The 19195-nt window shown below is 51.6% G+C and overlaps 4 protein-coding genes across 4 annotated transcripts; 2 read left to right on the forward strand and 2 right to left on the reverse strand.

Moving 5' to 3' along the window:
• Positions 1 to 2505: 2505 nt before the first annotated feature.
• KOG1 (Target of rapamycin complex 1 subunit kog1) lies at positions 2506 to 7434 on the forward strand (the record flags this gene model as incomplete). The annotated part of the gene is made up of 3 exons (XM_065758952.1): positions 2506 to 3060; positions 3512 to 7155; positions 7215 to 7434. 3 exons carry the CDS (start codon positions 2506 to 2508, stop codon positions 7432 to 7434), a joined length of 4419 nt encoding a protein of 1472 aa, XP_065612475.1.
• Positions 7435 to 8448: 1014 nt separating this feature from the next.
• N0V96_010453 (uncharacterized protein) lies at positions 8449 to 12902 on the forward strand (the record flags this gene model as incomplete). The annotated part of the gene is made up of 5 exons (XM_065758953.1): positions 8449 to 9104; positions 10972 to 11273; positions 12063 to 12144; positions 12204 to 12516; positions 12855 to 12902. The coding sequence occupies 5 exons, from the start codon at positions 8449 to 8451 to the stop codon at positions 12900 to 12902; spliced, it is 1401 nt and encodes a 466-aa protein (XP_065612476.1).
• Positions 12903 to 15241: 2339 nt separating this feature from the next.
• On the reverse strand, positions 15242 to 16136 carry N0V96_010454 (uncharacterized protein; the record flags this gene model as incomplete). The annotated part of the gene is made up of 3 exons (XM_053197040.2): positions 15242 to 15571; positions 15635 to 15951; positions 16019 to 16136. The coding sequence occupies 3 exons, from the start codon at positions 16134 to 16136 to the stop codon at positions 15242 to 15244; spliced, it is 765 nt and encodes a 254-aa protein (XP_053045529.2).
• A 1622-nt stretch (positions 16137 to 17758) lies between these two features.
• N0V96_010455 (uncharacterized protein) lies at positions 17759 to 18355 on the reverse strand (the record flags this gene model as incomplete). The annotated part of the gene is made up of 1 exon (XM_053197041.2): positions 17759 to 18355. One exon carries the CDS (start codon positions 18353 to 18355, stop codon positions 17759 to 17761), a length of 597 nt encoding a protein of 198 aa, XP_053045530.2.
• Between the last annotated feature and the right edge of the window lie 840 nt (positions 18356 to 19195).

Here is a 19195-nt window from a genome sequence, read left to right on the forward strand (position 1 = left end):
CGAAGGTCCCACGAGTGACGGGGGAGAAAACGGACGTTGTTGATCGCCTCTCGGGGTATGGAAATAGATACTAATACCTAGTCACGATGTCTGTCATGTCCGAATAGGTACACTGTGCAGACCACGGCTCAGGACAGGGAGCGTGCTCCACACCACAGACGTTGAAAGCATCTCACCATGCCATATTGGGCGTGAGCCGGCCTTGCCTGAAGACTCCTGGCGCATGAGCAGTGGAAGGGTGGTGGTGGCGCAGAGATAGACTTTGATGGAAAAAGGCATGGAATTCTGGCAATTTAACCTATCGGCCTAGCCTCCCTGCTAAATTCGGCGCAAGAATGTTGTACTGAGATGGCGCGTCTGAGAGCAAGATGTGAACGTTCATTCTGGTGAGCGAGCATTAGCGTTAGCCTGAAGCAGACGGGAGACGGAAAGCTGGCCACGCGGCGGCGGCGGCGGCGGTTGGCGTCCAACTCTGATCGTCGACGGCGTGAGCGAGACGATGGGCGAGCGCGATGTGAATTGAGGCTCGTGTTGGGGGCAGGGTCGGTCCAGGTTCGAGTTGGGTGGGCAAACAGGATGGACCCTCGCGATGGCCTCTGATGGCGCATGGACGCACCGGCCGACGACGAACCGACCAGTCCATCTTATAAGGTCGAGAGTCTTAAGAGCGCAGCCGCATTCGGCGATCGGGAAGGTCTCCAAGCATAAACCGTCTCAACAACGAATGACCCTGAAGCAGGGCATGCGGTGAGCTACAAGCATAGCGGGCGCCCCCCTCATCGTCGTGATCGTCGTCGTCAGCATAAAGGCAGAAACGGCCAAGCCGCAATCCAGTAGAAACACAAGCGATGGATTCCCACAATCCAATTGTAGCTTGCAATTCGGAGCGAATCCCGCCTCGTATCGTGGCAGCTACATAGGCCAACGAGCTCCAAGACAGAGGTGAATGGGTCGGCGATACGCAATACGGCGGGTATGACGTGCGCAAAGCCAACGGAGAGGGATGCGACGATCCATAAAAAAAAGAAGAGAGAGAAAAAAAAAAGGGAAAAAAAGGAAAACGACATCCCCGCAAAATAACCGGAAAGAAGGGAAACAAAAAGGAGAGGTAGGAAAAACAGAGAGCGAGCCGGCCGTTTGGTGCAAGACATTGTTTCTAACGCGCCCGCCTCCCGCCAGCCCATTCCCCACCGTGCCTGAGTGATGTTGCGAGGAATGTTTTCTCCGATTTGCTCGCGCTATCAATAAGCCTGCGATACAGTAAGGTAAGGTAAAGTAGGTAGCCACGTAGATAGCATATGTCGCAAGATTGATAAACATCCAATTGATTGTCAGGCACACTTCCATTTCTTGGGAAACCACCACTACCTAGGCACACCCATCTGTTCATCTGCAGAGGACAAGTGCGGTGATCTAACGGGACCTGCCGCCTTAAACCAGTTCAGCGCTCGCAAGTACAATCTCGAGCAAGGACCGGCCCACGAATACTTTCCCAGGCCGATGCGTTCGTTCATGCCATTCAGCCTGTGACAGAATGAGACTGAATGAACTTTGGTATTGCTCAATGCTGGTTGCACGGGGGAGACCACAAGAAAGAGCCATGTGAAGATTCAAGAACCTACCTACTGCTACAGAGGAAGGTGCATTGAATTGGAACTCGGGTTGCTCATTTCGGATTAGCGCCGTTGGGTCTCTGAGCCGGGCCTGGACCGTGCATCCGGCCGAGGCCTTCTTACCTCATCTCCCCCCCGATTCGGATCTGTTCCTGCCTTCTGCGCTTCGCCAGAGTGGACGCGGGAGACTGGACGAAATGCGGAGATGTGGAGCTGAAAGGCGGTCAGGGTCGGGTCATCAATTGCCTCCCGACCATCATGTCTGATTCGTTTTGCCATTCCATTCCCATGCATTCATTCGCCTTAAGGTATACATTCTCGTTGTAGATGAACGTGAGCTGCGCCCGAGTACAAATCGGGACATGAGATGAACCCCTGATCCTGTAGAATATCTGTTTCTTGACTAGAAGCTTCAAATGTATTTATCAAAAGATACATTAGTGTAGATGGAAGAAGATAGATAGTAGAAATACTTCTATCGGAACATCGGAAGAAGCTTTCGGAGCGAGCGAAGCAGAAGACAGGTGATTCTTCCCGGCACCTGATAGGCTGGTAGTCGAAGCTGACCTCAGCCCAAGGTACCATTCCTAAATTTTGGCTGGTGCACCTCTGCCGCACTTCACCCTGTGGACCTCTAGCGACTGCCTGCCACGCTGAGCTGAAGCCGGGTGTTAGCCGCTGCGCTGCGCTGCCAACCTGACCCGACCTGACCTGTCACTCCCGTCAACCTCTCCAAAAACTCCAAATTCGCGTCACCGACGCAATCGCCTATCCGATATCTTCATCCACCTCATCCTGCCCGACACCTCACGACCGACATGTCGTCGCGGTAATCGATTTACAGGTGGTTTGCGCGCCAAACTCGAATTTCGACAACAGTGTCGCCGTTAAGATGACGGCTGCTGCTGCGCAAGATCAGACCCATCCTCGCCCCTCGCCCGCCAGTCACCTTCGACAGTCGAGCTCCTCCAAACCCACACCCTCAACTTCTCAACCTCGACATTACGCCAGCATATCGCGGAGGACAAACAGCACTGCGCTTCTCGGAGTGAATGGAAGCCCCAACAACATGCCGCAAACTCAGGGTCCTAACGGATCCTCCGCCTTCCCCGATGCGACAACTCAACCCTCACCATTCGGCGGTGCTGCTCCGCCTCTAGCACTTCAACGATCCACGAGCCACGATGATAGCAACGCAAGACGCCCTTCAAGTGCCCCTGGTAACAAACAGAATCTGGCCGCCGGGTTCTCTACCGGCGAACAATCGGATTCAGATCGACCGAAGCGGCCATCTGTGAAGCCACTGCTTATGCGATCCAAGAGCGAATTTGGAGTCAGCCGCCCTGAAGAAGTTGACCACTCCGAGGAAGAAATTCCTCATTGGGGCGCCAGACACGGATTCGATGAATACCACGAGTCGCCGGAAATCCTGGCCCAGATAGCAAATGTGAGTGATAACTTTTCCCACCATCTCCATCTACACTCTATGCCCTTCTTCCTTTCTCCCACCCCAGGCTCTGCGCCTCCCCACTTGGCGGACTTGTGGCGGCGCTGTCCAGCCGGACTGGTCTAACCATAGTCTCCTGTCGGCGCGCGTCACGCAAAGAAAGGAGACTTGGTGCTCTGCTCTTTTGGCTTGCACGCCATGCTGGGACACTGTTGCCCGGAATCCAGTCCCGAGGGGCAACGCGGGGCATAACCGTATCCAGGGCTTGAACCTACATTCCTCCCCCATCTAGACATTTCAGACGATGCAGTCTCCTGGGTTGATGGGGCCGACAGCCGTATTGGCAATCTTGGATTCAGACGAGCCTGCGTGCGACAACATCGCTTCTTTGCGCCATTGGGACTCGCTGGTTTCAACTCGCATCCTGAACCGTGCTGACTCCTTTCTCCAGAATTGGTACATGTATTGGACCGACAAACGACACGAGACAACCGGCAAGCCCAAGGCGACATTACACAAGCTGCAGGACTGGCGCATGCGAGATAGACTTAAGACGGTATCTGCTGCGTTGGCCGTCTGCCTTAATATTTCAGTCGAGCCTCCCGACCAGCTTAAGACGAACCCGGGCGCCAAACTGGAAGCATGGACAGACCCTACAACGCCGCCACCTCAGAAGGCCCTTGAGAACATCGGCAAAGCCCTTCAGGCGCAGTACGAGACACTGGCTATACGCACAAGATACAAGCAGTACCTCGATCCGTCGGTGGAAGAGACGAAGAAGTTCTGCCAGTCCCTGCGTAGAAACGCGAAGGATGAGCGGGTTCTTCTTCATTACAACGGCCACGGAGTGCCTAAGCCCACTGCGAGTGGCGAGATCTGGGTTTTTAATAAGAACTACACTCAGTACATCCCAGTGTCGCTCTACGATCTTCAACAGTGGCTTCACGCCCCTACGATTTACGTCTGGGACTGTTCCGAAGCCGGCAACATCCTTAACAACTACCACAGATTTGTCGAGAAGCACGAACAAGAAGAGGATGAAGCTGCCGCGAGAGATCCTAATTACGAGAAGACCGTATTTCAGCCCTATATCCACTTAGCTGCCTGCGGCGTTAAGGAGAATCTCCCCACCAACCCTCTCCTCCCAGCCGACCTATTCACGGCATGTCTCACTACTCCTATCGAGATGGCTCTCTGGTTCTTCGTTCTCCAGAACCCTCTCAAGACAAATCTTACACCAGAGCGCGCCAAGAAGCTGCCCGGCAGGCTACAGGAGAGAAGAACACCACTCGGCGAGTTAAACTGGATCTTCACAGCCATCACGGATACTATCGCTTGGACTACGCTGCCCCGACACCTATTCCGAAAGTTTTTCAGGCAGGACCTTATGGTGGCCGCTCTCTTCCGCAATTTTCTTCTGGCCCAGAGAATCATGTCCGTCTATGGGTGCCACCCGCAGTCTTTTCCCGAGCTCCCTGAGACCCGGCAGCACCCATTGTGGGCAAGCTGGGACTTGGCCGTGGATATGGCTCTAGCCCAACTGCCTATGCTGGAGAGAAAGGAGAACGAAGGTCTCGAGTACGAGTACCAGAACTCAACCTTCTTCACCGAACAACTAACAGCATTCGACGTTTACTTGACTCGTGGTGATGCCCTATCTCAGAGGCCTCCTGAGCAGCTTCCAGTGGTGCTGCAAGTTCTGCTGAGCCAACAGCACAGAGTCAGAGCGCTCATCTTGCTCGGAAGATTCCTCGACCTGGGCCCATGGGCAGTCCAGCTTGCCCTGAGCATAGGCATCTTCCCATATGTCCTCAAGTTGTTGCAGTCCGCTGCCGCAGAACTGAAGCCGGTCATGATCTTCATTTGGACCCGTATTCTGGCTGTGGATATTTCATGCCAGCAGGACCTTATCAAGGACAGCGGATACAACTACTTTGCCCAGATATTGAAGCCATCCGAGGGTTTGCCAGTCGTTAACGAAGCTGAGCATAAGGCGATGTGCGCTTTCATTCTATCGATGCTCTGCAAGGATTACAAGCCAGGGCAGCATGTGTGCAACCAAACCGACATAATGACTTACTGCTTAATACACCTGCAGAATCAGGAGAACCCACTCCTGCGCCAGTGGTCTTGTCTATGCATCAGTCAGCTGTGGCAGGAACTTCCAGAGGCCAAATGGCGTGGTATTCGAGAGAATGCGCCGGCCAAGTTGTCATTTCTGACAAAGGATCCCGTTCCCGAAGTCAGAGCTGCCATGGTGTATTCCATGACTACTTTCCTGGGCATCATCGACCTAACGGATGAGGTCGCTCGGATCGAAGAATCCATCGCCTGGACACTATTAGACATGGCTAACGACGGAAGTCCAATGGTCCGTCGCGAGTTCCTTGTCTTCCTCTCAAGGTTCATTCTGCGCTTTGAGAGCAAGTTCATTGTCGCTGCTTATGAACAGCTCCAAGAAGAAAGGGAATATCTACTGTTCCCTCCCGGCCAGGATGGCATGGATCACAAGATGGGCCTGCATTATGCACGGAAAGAAAACAGAAATGCAGACGGCACCATCAAGCCCAACGTTCACGGTTTCGCTCACAATACCGTCTTCTCAGCCTGCTGGAAGCATGCTCTGATGCTGAATGTTGACCCTCATCCTGAGGTTCAGCGTGACGCTACAGTAATTGTGGACCACGTCCACCAAGCTGTGATGGCTTCGCCTGTTGGTGAGCATGCGCAGAGCCTCATCGATGACATCCGAAAGAGGGCGAAGCGTGCATCGACAAAGAACCACTTGCACTTGAGCCAAAGAAGTAATGCGATTGGCGTTTCTAACTCTTTGGCTACTCCACCACTGCCATCTCCTGGCCTGTTGCGTCGCACGGCGAGCTTGCTTTTCCAGCTGCCACTATTTGGTAACGATGGAAAGGCCGATGCCAGCGAAAAGCCAAACTACTCTTCTCCGGCACCCTCGCCCGGTCTACATAGGGTTGGCTCCCAGAAGATCAAGGCCCCTGAGCTTGCTGAAGCGCCACCAGAACAGAGCGACCCAACGGCCATCCATGCCAATTATCACATTGCCAAAGAGCCCGTCTCCACTGGTTTTGAGGACCGTAAGCTGGGCGAGGCACCAGCGATGCCGCTGCAAAGTTCTTTCCTGGAGTGGTCTATTGAGTACTTCTGCGAGCCTCAGATGAAGCCGAGCGAGTCAGACGAACCCGGCAGCACTGAGTACAACGAACGTCTCTGGAGAAGATCCCGGAATGACTTCATCTTGACAGAGACGCAACCACTCAAGCAGTTCGCCGGTAGCCACAAGTGGAATAATCAGCTGGGCATCACCAACAATGGCTCGCAACCCGCCAAACTCACATTCCACCAGTTTGAAGACCAGCTTGCGGTTGCAGACGATGGTAATACGGTGTGCGTTTGGGATTGGAAGAAGCATGCACGGCTGAGCAAGTTTTCCAATGGAAATCCTGAAGGGTCGAGGATCAGTGACATGAAGTTCATCAACGAAGACGACCAGGCATTCCTGATGACTGGCTCGTCAGATGGAGTCCTCCGTATCTACCAAAACTACGATTCCGACAGATCCATCAACCTGGCCTCCTCTTGGCGAGCCCTTACGCACATGGTGCCTAGTAATGTCAACTCTGGTATGGTGTTCGACTGGCAGCAGTCGCTCGGCCGCGTACTTGTGGCTGGCGATGTGCGTGTCATTCGGGTGTGGTCTGCTGGCGCTGAGAAATGCGTCATTGACATTCCCGCTCGGTCTGGTTCCTGCGTCACGTCTTTGACATCTGACCAGATGACCGGTCACACAGTTGTGGCAGGATTCGGGGACGGCGCTGTCCGCGTTTTCGACACCCGTATCAGGCCTCAGGATTCCATGATCAAGAAGTGGAAGGACGAAACGGATAGGCAATGGATCAAGAGCGTTCACCTGCAGCGCGGCGGACAACGCGAACTGCTCAGCGCAAGCAGAAACGGAAAGGTCAAATTGTGGGATATTCGCATGGATCGACCTCTTCACGTTTACCAAACCACTCGAGACACGCTTCGAACAGCCAGCACGCATGAACATCTGCCGGTGTTTGCTGTGTAAGTTTTTACCCAGGCGCTCTTTATTTTGCGGTATTGAAACTAACATTCCAACGCAGTGGCACATCTGCACATGCCGTGAAGGTCTTTAACTTCGACGGTCAAGAGTTGTCCCGTGTCGAGCCTTACTCAAGCTTCCTTCAACAGAACAGGGGCTCTCCCATTGCAGCAACTGCCTTCCACCCGCACAAGCCAATCTTGGCTTGCGCTGCTCGTGGAGACTACCACGTCAACCTCTTTACTTGCGAGAAGTCCGAGCCCCAATCCCTGGTTGCCTAGTTGGCAAGCCGGCGGACGTGAACTCGGTCTTGTGGATTATTTTTTCCTCACATCTTGATCATAGGAGGGTTTCTTTGCTGCTTGTGTAACTATTTTTTTTTTTTCCTCACTTCTTCTCATTCCGGGACGGCAGCATACCAGGGACTGGCGAGGTTTTGGCGTTTGATTTTGGTCGCGTTATGCGACAACGGCAGACAGATGGTTGCATGAGATAACTTAGCTAATGGATGCGGTTGGCCGTTTCGAAAGCCAATTGATGTATGAAAGAAAATGAAAATTGCCCTCAGGTTCATACATTATCTGGAATCAAATGTGACATTGAAGCAGGAAACAGGATAAACGAAGATGGCTACGCCAATCTCATCCGGAGTAAACTATAAGAACGCTCATTCCCATAAGATTTGAAAAGCGAGCTGTAATCTCTGAACACACCTCGAAACGAAAATCTGTCGGTCGAGGAAAGACTCTTCCATGTGAGTTGGGCAGTTACCTAGCCTAGCGAACGAAAGCTGGGCGATGTGGCCCACCTCATATACACGTTTCCCCGCGCGTGACTTTGCAGGAATAAGTTCACATAGCTGCTTGGTGTGTAACCACCTTTACACCAGTGAGATCTGCACTCCGGGGCGCAGTGGATGGACGAATTGCGAGGCTTTGGAGGCGCGAAAGGGTTGGAGAGTTGGTCTTGGTTTGCCTTGTGATAGGCTGGTGCGTATGCGTCCCGTGGGTTGGATTTTCTTGGGTGTAAGTGTGGGCGTGTCAGTTATTGGCGAGGCTGGCCTTTTCTGTCGGCTCAACAAAAGCCGTGCTGACGACGTTGAGGAGTGTCATCTAGTGATTTTCTTTTTCTCTTGTCTTTGCCAACCGTCTTTTATCGAGCGCAAACATTCCAACTGTAGTGAAATAGCTCGCCGAGTAGCAGGTATGTCACTGGTAGATCCCCCTCAAGGGTGGATGAAATTCCTACTGAAGCTATCTGACGTTTCCTATCTTTTCTTTTCAGCAGCACCGACGATGGTTCGTGAGATCAATACCAGGCCCGAGATGCGGGAAACGGAGGCACGGCGGCGCGAGTTGGCCGAGGTTGCTCCCGCGATCAAGCCTGAGGTGTACGGTTCCGGTGTAGATGCCATCTTGGACCGACAGCTGCAGGAACTTGTCGACAATCACAAACCTTCTGGCTCCGGCGAACTCAACAAAGGGACTTTGATGGATCCGAAGGCTGGTGAGGCTATCGACGAGGGGTGGGTCGACGTCGGTGACACCACAACCGAAGTGTCTCTCAATACACAATATCCAGAACCCGTTGAGCAAGAACCGATCCGCATGGACGCCTCAAGATCAGAGACCGACCTGGACATGAAACTTCACGAAGTCACCGCCGAGAAATCATTGAGTGAGATACGGGATCTTCTCCAACAGGGAGCGAACCCAAATACATTATCCGCCCAAGGGACCCTCCCCCTCTGCGAACACGCCCGCCGCGGAAACCTGGACGCGGTCAAGTTACTCCTCGACCACGAAGCCGACGTCAACCTGTCAGACGCGAGCGGTCGAACGGCGATATCATACGCCGCGGAAACGACAAACCCTCAGATGGCCCGCTTGTTGATGGCGGCTCCGGGTATAGACGTGAACTTCAAAGACGGGGAGCTTCGGGCGCCGGTGTGGTATGCCCTCTGCGCGTGGATCAAATCTGGCCGGATCTTTGTGCCTGATACGGATACCCTGTTTGTGCTTCTTGAGGACGAGAGGGTGAAGGTTGAGGATGTTGATGGGGAGGGGAGGGGGTTGCTGCATCTTGCCGCTGCGGCTGGGGCTGCGGATCTTGTGGAGTTTCTTTGTGGACGGGGTGATGTTGATGTGAATCGTCGGGATGGGAGGGGACAGACTGCTGTTGCGTATGCTTTGGGGGTGAAGGATTTTGGGGTGCTTGGGGTGTTGTTGAAGTATGGAGCTGGGATCACGGTGGTTCAGGGGAAGGGGTTTGAGGTTGTTTCTCCGAGGCGGAGGAGAAGATGGGTTGAAGGGCGATGGTGCTATGCTCGTATTATAGACTGAATCCGATATCTTAGATATCGCTCTGTTGACTGTTACTCTAGCTTGAACTTTCCTTTCTACGTGTAGTGCCTTACGACAATAGCATGAAATAGAGTGGGTACATATCAGTGAAGTGGAATATCCCGGCCACAGAGATGGGAAATCACTGAGCTGTCCTCTCTCACTCCGACAGAGCTTAACGATAGGAGCCCCTTTCTAAAGCTTTGCTAAGCCTTATGGCCCTACCCGATGTACGCATGGAGAATGTGCAGTAGACGCCATACACTTACATAAGGTAGGAGATTTTGAGAAGCGAGGGCTCGTATGAAGGGTTTTCTTGCAGCCTTGCAGCCCTCAGATCCTTCCTGGCATGTTCATCAATAAGTTTCAAAAACTTCGGCAAATCCCTGCTTCAACAATGGGGTTTATCTGCCTCAGCTACCCACTTCCTCTAACAGAAGACACAGGAGCTCTTTCTCGAGTCTGGGTGTTGTCTATGATGTCCAGAAGAGCTAATCAAGCGAGTCACAATCATGAGATCCCCCTAAAACTATCTAGTGATCGAACGTCGTGTCAACTGCAAGGCTCTACTGCCCTGTTGACCTTTATAGGCGCCAGCAATCCCAAATCAAACATTGTAGAAGTGAAATACGCCCACCTGGATTGTCCCGTCTACGTCATCGCAAGGGAAAACAGAATACTCATGAAGATCCAGTTGTCCTGAGGTCCGGGTTTGCCTCGAAAAATTTGATGTAGTGTTAATCTCTATCTTACAGAAGTCCTACAACACAATTCGTGGCCTTCGCCTCTTTCTATCGCTTTCCTGGTATCTTTTTTCTTTAGTAGGTTCAGTCTCTCCCTCCGCCAGGCGTTGTGAGATGGCTATATGCTCGGCCTAAGGGTGCAAGACAGCCAGGAGCCGGTTGGTAGATGGTTAGGGGATCGAAAGTGAACGATTGGTCGACCAGACAGCCACAATGGATAAGACCTCGCGTCCAGCAGACTCGTGTCGACACCTAACTTGCGGCAGCCCATCTGGCATAGCCTCACACACCTACATAGCCACAGAAAGGTGTGGTGCAGGCAAAACAACCTGATCTCACACCTCTGTTGGAGAGCAGTGCAGCCACTGCATAGCCTGCATAGCTATATTGGCGCAGCTGCAGGTCAATGTCACGCCCGATCAGGTGTGTAAGAATCTTTCCTAGTGACATTGCTTCCTTGCATCCCCCAGTTTCTCCCTCGACCTCCTTGCGATCCTCGTTCCTTTCTTTGCTTCGCTTCCATATGCCTACGAAAACCTGTGGACAACTTCGTCTACGATGAGTTTCGGGTTCGGTGTTGGCGATTTCATCGCTGTCATAGACAAGTTGAGACACTGCCATGACAGATTTTCTGAGGCGCCTGAGCTGTTCGTTTCTCTAGTCAGGAAGTATGCTTTCGGCATTTCCTCATCGTGTATCCGTTAGAGAAGTCTCGACTAACAGCCAGTAATAGCGTGAAGATCATCGAATCGCTTCTCAAGGAAGCCCATTGCCCACAGCAGAATCTCAATGATGAGGAGCAAAAGATACTGGAGGACATCATCGAAGGTTCCTACACAGACCTCAAGAGATTGAAACAGATTTTGGACGATTGTAAGGAACTCAAACAGCCGCTCGAAAAGAAGAGATGGGACAAGGCCAAGCTTTTGCAGTTTCTTCAGCGGGTACAGCTCGACCCAAAAGTGATCAACAGCATTCAATCAAGTCTCTCCCTCAAGATTACACTACTGAATACCTCAAGAACGCATCAGACAGGTCAGTACGAATCTGTGCACTGCTGATGAGTACGGCGGCTGACGAAGGTCCGAAGTCGAGCCATCCAAAGCACAAAGCAAGTGGTGATTTCGATGCACGATGAGCAAGTCAGCAAACGTCAACAGGAAATTTTGGAGTGGCTGACGCCATCCAACTATTCGTCACAGCAACGAGACTACTTCTCCTTAAGGCACCCAGAAACAGTATCCTGGCTACTAGAGTCCAGGGAATTTGGGTGGGCATCAAACAGAGGCCAGACCCTGTTGTGTCGGGGTATGCCTGGGGCCGGCAAGACCATCATGACTTCCGTTGTCATAGACCATCTGATTCACCGATTTCGCGATGATCCGAAAGTCGGAATAGCCTACATCTATTTCAACTTCAAGGATACGGAACGTCAAAATTGTCACGATCTCTTATCTAGCTTAGCGAAACAGCTGGCGCAATCCTGCTCGCCCTTTCCTACGAGTCTTGAGACGCTCTACAACACGCACAAGAAATACAAAACCATGAGGTCGACCGAAGAGACCATTGTTTTACTCCAGATGTTATCTTCCTACTATGATAGAATATTCATCATCATGGACGCCTTGGATGAGTGTAGCAGAAACGCTCGACTGGCTTTTCTTCCGGAAATTTTCCGTCTACAACAAAGATATCAAGTCAATATCTTTGCAACCACCAGAGATATTCCAGAGATCCTTCAGTCAAAGGATTTGAAAGATTCTATTCCTGTAGAAATTAGAGCCAGTGAAGAGGACGTATTGAGATACGTTTCAGGCCGGATAGCCCGTATGCAGAGCTTTGTCAGCAGCAACCTTGATTTACAAAAGGAAATCAAAAACATCATCGGGATGAAGGTTGATGGCATGTAAGTTCCAAGCTGTTCTTCAGGGTCTTCCATATTTCAAGTGGTGCTAACGCAGATAGGTTCTTGTTGGCAAGACTCCTCATCGATGCTTGGTCCAACAAGCTAAACCCCAAGGAGCTCAAGAAGGCACTCAAAGTCTTTGGGGCAACTGATGGGAAGGGAAACGTCTACTCAGCTGTATACGATGAGGCTATGAAACGGATCGAATCCCAGCCATCTGAGCACATCGAGCTCGCGCAAAACATTCTTTCTTGGATCACGGGCGCAATGAGACCTTTGAAAGTCGTAGAGCTGCAACATGCCCTTGCCATCGAAGAAGACGAAGCGGAAATAGATCAGGACAACATCACGCCAGTTGAAACCATGCTCTCGGTATGTGCCGGACTGATCACGGTCAGTGAGCAAAGTGGCGTGATACGACTTGTACACCAGACGACACAAGAGTATTTCGAGGGGAAAAAACATTTCTTATTCCCAGAAGTTGACTCTCACATTGCAACGGCATGTATTAAGTACCTTTCCATGGAGAGCAATTACAGCCTTCCCGAAGGCCCCGCCTCTGTCAGGTCTGAACGATACGTACGGGGGATGTACCAGTCCGCTCCATTCTTCGACTATGCAAGTCTTTACTGGGGGGAGCACACTCGAGCGAGCCCGATTATTCCCACAGAAGTCGTTGGGTTTCTTCGGAACCAGGACGCGCGTAACAGATACGTCTCGATGCTGGGACGGCTATGTCTGATGCCATCTATCCCTAGCACGTCGGCACAGGTGGCAGCATATTTCGGGATTCTCAAACTGTTTACCGACCATACTCTCCCGGAAAGCGAAATGTACTCGGCTGACGAAAGTAGTAAGAACGCGTTGTGGTGGGCTGCCTTTGGAAATCGGTTGGATGTTGTCAACTTTTACCTCGACAGCGACGCCATCGAATACACCCCACTTGAATCGCATTCACCACGCACTGAACCTTTACAGAGGAAGGTATCGATTCAGTCGCTTCTAGAATGCATGCGAGTGGCTTTAGATGAAAGCCACGCGGCTGTGCTAGAGGCTTTCATCAGATTCTTCGCTGAGCGAAGGCTCAATGGGGATCCTGAGCAGAATAAGGAGTCATACATCTTCTTACAGCCCATCAGCCAGAACCATGCTTCGTGGTTCAAATACATAAACGAAACCAGATCCCACTTTTGGGAACCTTCCATTCAGTTTCACGACGAATTCATGTTTCCCAAAGAATCCTTTGTAACAAGCATTTGCTTGAGGACAGTTGTCTGCTTCATAGGCGGCAAAAGATTTGATCAATATCGTCATGGATATTTTCCACTCGTCATTTTGGCATTCGTGGACTCTTTGAGATACTCGAAATACTCGAGTTCACAAGATTACTCGAACCATCTTTCATATGTCTCATCCTTAAAGTCTAGAACACAAACCATTCCATTAAATGTCATGCTCGACGAGCTATTACTACTCCTTTCCAGAGGAGAAAGCTTTGATTCTATAGAGATCTCACTATTGGATCAAGGGCTCGCTGAGACTCTGAGACTGCTTCTAAAGCTAGGCGCCAACTTCGAAATATTGAACAACATGGAAAGGATACTTTGCGCACCCGCTGTTTTGGGATTACAATCAACATTTAGGTTTCTTATGGCCCAAGGGGCTCGCATTGATATGCGGGATGCAGGTGGGGAGATTCCCACATCAGTGGCCGGCATGACGGGCAAAGGGTCAGTTCTGTCGGCGCTCATCAATCGCGCAGTCATTACTGAAAGACACGACCCGAACAATCAAGAACCGAGTTTTCAAAGCTCCACATCAGTTGATGTAGAGGAAAACATTACATCCGCTCTTCAACTGCTCGTAGAGATGGGAGCGGACATTAAAGCTCGAGACCACGAAGGCAAGACCCCAGTTTACTGGGCCATCGTCTCTAGAACTATCCCAGCTCTTCATTTCCTGTTAGAAATGGATGTCGAAGCAGAGGTCGAATCAACTGGGGGGATGCGCCCTTTACTACAGGCTGTTGTCGGGAGCAGCATGGCGGTTGTGGAAGTTATTCTTGACCATAATGCCGATATCGACGCTACAGATGAGAAAGGACGAACCGCATTATCATGGGCTGCAGATTGCGGCAATCTCGCGGCTGTGCAACTTCTCTTAGAGAGAGGTGCTAAGGTTGATGTCCCTGATGAAAGCGGTCGAACTCCCTTGGCTTGGGCATGCGCAAGGAAAGACACAAATGACCAAATCATCCGGACTCTTCTTGTACACGGCGCCAGCCCAGACACTGGGGGCGGCGTCGGCGCTATATGTTTTTACGCTCGTCATCAATTTGAGCTTGCCATCATTGATTTGCTCTGTAAGTGTGGTTTCGACATGCGCTCAAAAGACGCCTGCGGGAGAACGTTGCTGTCTTATGCTGCGGAACATGGCTCTGCGGAAGGTTTCAAGATGATCCTAGAGTCGACAAATCCGAACTTGAACTCGAAGGACGACCACGGGCGAACGGTTTTGTGGTATGCAGTGAAGGGAGCTCCTGGGCGCAAGCCCAACACAGAGGTTGTCAGAATGATATTGGATGACCCCACAGTCGACCATAACTGCATTAACGGGCAAGAAGCTCTGATTCAGGCGATCGATCAAAATTCCGCAGGACTTTTGCAGTATCTGGTCACTCGCGAGGATGTGTGTATCAATGTGGAAATCAATGGGAAGAATCTTATGTTGTACACAGCGGAGAAAGGAAAGCTGTCGGTTTTCATGTCACTCAGAGAGTGTGGTGCTGTGTGGGGACAGAATCAATGTGAGAGGGTGGAAATGCTGTCAAGCAATTTGTGGAGATTCAAAGAATTTGACATCGAAACGGAAAAACATAGATGGTCTTATCACAAAGGTCAACTGTTATAAGGTTGCGATAGTCTTCTTTTCCATTAGCTACGTTTCACAGAAAAGGCTTGTGTTCCTGGTTTCTATGATATAATGGAGAATGTGGTCATAAACGCATGCACGACGAAGTCCCCATGAACCCGTCTCAATTTTTTACCTTCGTTATATTTCATAATTCATTCTTGATTATTACCCTCTACACGCAACCTTAAAAGTTCTTTCCGAAGAACTCAAGGACTGTCTTGTATCCACGAGTGTACTCCTCCTTGACTCTGGAGTCCTCCAGGTCAGAGCGAGCAGCCATCCAGCCATGAATCTGGTCCTTGAAAGTCTCGACGTGCTTAGTCACGTTGAGGTTGGCCTCAAATTTCTTGACATCCTCCTCGGGCTCGTCCTTGGAAGCGAGCATAATGAGCGGAATCTTGATGCCCTTGGCATCCTCGGGCTCGACCATGGCGGGGTGGACCTCGGCGGCGACCTTGAAAGGGTTCTTGTCACCCGAGGTCACGAGTGAAACGACCTTGCCGCCCCAACAGTACTGCGATTTTATTAGCGTCTATCCTAATTACTCTGTTCTCAGATACGCTGGAGAGTCACTCACGCCAATGGTCGCAAAAGACTCAATGGACGAGTACTTTGACTGAATAGCCTTGACGTAGTCGGGGCTCTGCTCAGCAATCTTTGGCGGCGGGAACTTCTGGAAGAAACCGCCGAGGTTCTTTTGCTTCTCCTCGGTGTCGGGAGGGAACCACTCGATGGGGCAGGGCTCGCCAGCGAACCAGTCCGGGATGAAGACGCGGTACTTCTCGGCGCCGCTGGTGGCCAGGATATCAGCTCCCTGGAGCGTCTGGGGGAAGAATCCAAAGATATCAAAGGTGACGACGATGGCCTTCTTCGCGTCGGCGGGACCGGTGACGTCTGTCGTAGTAATCGAGTTAGTTTTGTAACGCATTGGCTAGGTAGGTCAACCTGGCAGCTGACTTACAGGTCTTCTTTGATCCAATCTCTTCGTAGCTGCCCTTGGCATCGTAGCCCTTGGAGACGACAGGAGGGATGTTGCAGCATCCCTCGCTGTGGCCGTGCTGAGCGGGCATAGTCGACATCTTGGCGGCTTGTGTCGAAAACGACTTGTGAAATTGTTGTGTAAGGGTTGTCGATATGGTAATTGAGCTGCAGCAAGTTGCAAAACTGTTTGTGGTTGTTGTTGTTGTGGTTGTTGATCGGGAAGCTATCGCAGGGGTGGGGGAGTGAGGTTGTTTGGGAATCAGGGACGACGATCTAGATAAAGCTTGGGAAGCGGAGCGCGCGGCTTTGGCAGCGTGGGAAGACATCGGATTTATTATGCTTCAAACGTCAAGTGGAGGTAATAATATGTACGTTGCGGGTGCGGGCTCCTCGAAGTGGAGAGTCAATGACGGATTAAGCTGCGTTTTGGCGGGGTTAAGAGCTGCTCCGTTTCGCTGACGTTTACAGTACAGACGAAGCTAACAACGGAAGCTTTCTGCGCCGCTTCTGTTTGGATGATTTCATTGTTCGCGATTGGCAAGAGAGGGGGGAAGCCGCGGTCCTCGACTGCCTCCATGGAGGGGTAGCAACGAGGGCCCCATCAGGAGCTTGGGACTCGGGAGGGGGGGTTTCGTGGGGGTGATGTCACCACTTGCTTCAATGAGAATCAATTCGGCAAAAGGGTCAACCCCGCCAAGGGTGGATATGATCGGCCCCGCTAATCGATGATGCCGGCGCCGGTCCCGAGTTCGGCCGGCCGGCTTCGGCAGTCACGGTCGACCCGAGACACGAAGTGCGCCTGCTAGTCAGGAAAGACTCGCTAAAGCAAAGCTTCATGCGGCTAGTCATCTGAACCTTCTCAATCAACCATGTTGTCTCTATCCCTTCAGTCTTTCCTCGACTTCATCATTGTGAATGAATCGTACTCATGAAAATAAGAGACGCCAAGGGACGGCACGACGAGACATACACGCGGTGAAGTGGAAGCAAACCAATCATCAAACAGGTTGGAATGCATTTCAGCGAAACAAAGCTCAACCACTTTCACCCACGCATCTATATTTCATCAAATGTCTTGGAGGCAGGGAAGCGGCCGCGGGCAGCGGTGGGATGGACCGCCGCAGCCCTGCATCCACCGCCGTCCACCCCGTCCCGCAAGACCCAGCGTTCTGGTTTGTCAGATTGAACTTTATTCCCAAGAATCGATCGCAAGTTGGGGGCAAGTATGTCGCCGGGGAGACTTGGATGATGCATCCGAGATGGATGGGAAGCCCCTGTCACCGCCAAGCTGTCAGACTCCTCCTATGTTCGGGAGCTACTCCGCGGCCGAAATACCGTTTCCTCATGTTTTCTCTTTTCTTCCGCTTAGATACTTTCTTCTTCGCAGACAATGAGTCAGAAAGCCCTCAGGGTGGTCCTTCAGACATTGGATTGGTAGCTCTCATGGGCTTACCAGGTTACCTTGCTGAGATTCATCAAAATGGCCGGAATGAACAGACTTCAATTGGGAACTGCCTCCTGTAAACAATTTGGCCCAATCCCATCGTCTTCTTGACCTTTTCCAAACCCAGAGAAAGTAGAGAATCCCGACAATGCCAACACCATATGCCGCCGCGTCGTGTTCAAGTCAAATTACCCCACGCAAATCCTGCCTCCTGGTTTTCAATCGCCAACGCCCAACTTTTCCCGATCCAATAGAAACACAAAGCGCCCCTCAAAATCAGATATCATACCCCGATTTTCTCAAATCCTCCAGAGCCTTGGTGACGACCATGCCATCCTCCTTGAAAGCCAACTTGTCCGCGGCTTCATCAACATCGACCCAGCTAACGTCAAACTTGACTCTGTCCTCTCCCGTCCAACTCTCGGGTCCAAGATCACAATTCCCTTCCGCAACAAAGTAAAACACCATCTTCATAGCACCAGTAGCCGGATCAGGGTAGTGACAGACGGCAATCGGTTCAGTATCGGTGATCTCCTCAGACACCTCCGGGGCACCGGAGGGACCGCCCGCAGGCGTAGCTCTGGTGCTGAGTCTCAAGGTGACGGGCTTCACCGTGACGCCAGTCTCCTCGCGCGTCTCGCGCAACGCCGCTGCGAGAAGGTCTTCGCCAATATCTTTCCGCCCCTTGGGCATTTGGTAGATCGTGTGTCTCTTGTTGTAAATCAGCAGCACGCGCCGTGCCCGCATGTCGATTGTGACGGTGCCGCAGCTGATGATGAACTTGTTTGAAGGGTAGAACTTGCGGCCGCGTGCCATTTCTGAGATGGTTGATGCGTACATCTGGGGCTCTTCCGGTAAAGCAGAGGGTGCCATTTTGCTTCAACTTGAAGAGATGAATAGGGTATGGGAGAGGTTTAAGATGATTTGAGCTGAAGTGACAGACGAATTGACAGTGATGAAATGAAGAATGAAGGTAGTTGATGATAGGTACTTCTGGCCTGAAGAGGGATGAAGCTGTCTGGTTTTGGGATGGCTTGGTTCTAGAACAAAGAACTCTCCTCGGCAACTGCCTTTAGTCTGGATCGACGAAACCAAATCGAGCCAGTTCACCGACTAGGGCTTCCCTCTTCATATACCCGCCCTTGATCTTATGGCGGTGAACCGTATCACGAGAGCCTGCTGGCAAGAAGGCTCACTCGAGTTGCTGGTCTGCCTCCATCCAGCCTCTCGGCGTTGACGTCTCTTCCAAGCCTCCGGGGACCATCCAACATCTTTTTTCATTGACCGGTTCTGATTCATGCAGTAGCACATCGCCATCCCCGAGCCAAGGCATGAAACAGAGACATTGACAAACAGGAAAAAAAACAGAGACCGCCTTCGAAAGGGTGCCAGAAAGGCAATCCTGCTGCGCCCGCCGCAGCCGGCATCAAGACACTCACCCCACTATCCGGGTCCCATATCCGTACTAGTAGCCCTAAAGAAAACAGAAAAAAAGGTTGAAAAGAACAAACTGCAGGGCCTAGCCCGGTGAGCGCATACCGGTGAGGCATGGGTTGACGATCGGTGAGACTGGGGTGTGAGTGTACTGCATGGGTTGCCCACAAATCGCGTTCTGCCCTGGGAGAGAAGATAAAAGTGAAGGGTGCCTTGTTTGGGAATAAGAGAGGCACGATGCAGACCACGTGGGTGAGAAGAAACGGAAGGAAATATGAT

The sequence above is a fragment of the Colletotrichum fioriniae genome (assembly GCF_027942845.1).
Source record: "Colletotrichum fioriniae strain IMI 355084 chromosome Unknown scaffold_14, whole genome shotgun sequence".
Taxonomy (NCBI): domain Eukaryota; kingdom Fungi; phylum Ascomycota; class Sordariomycetes; order Glomerellales; family Glomerellaceae; genus Colletotrichum; species Colletotrichum fioriniae.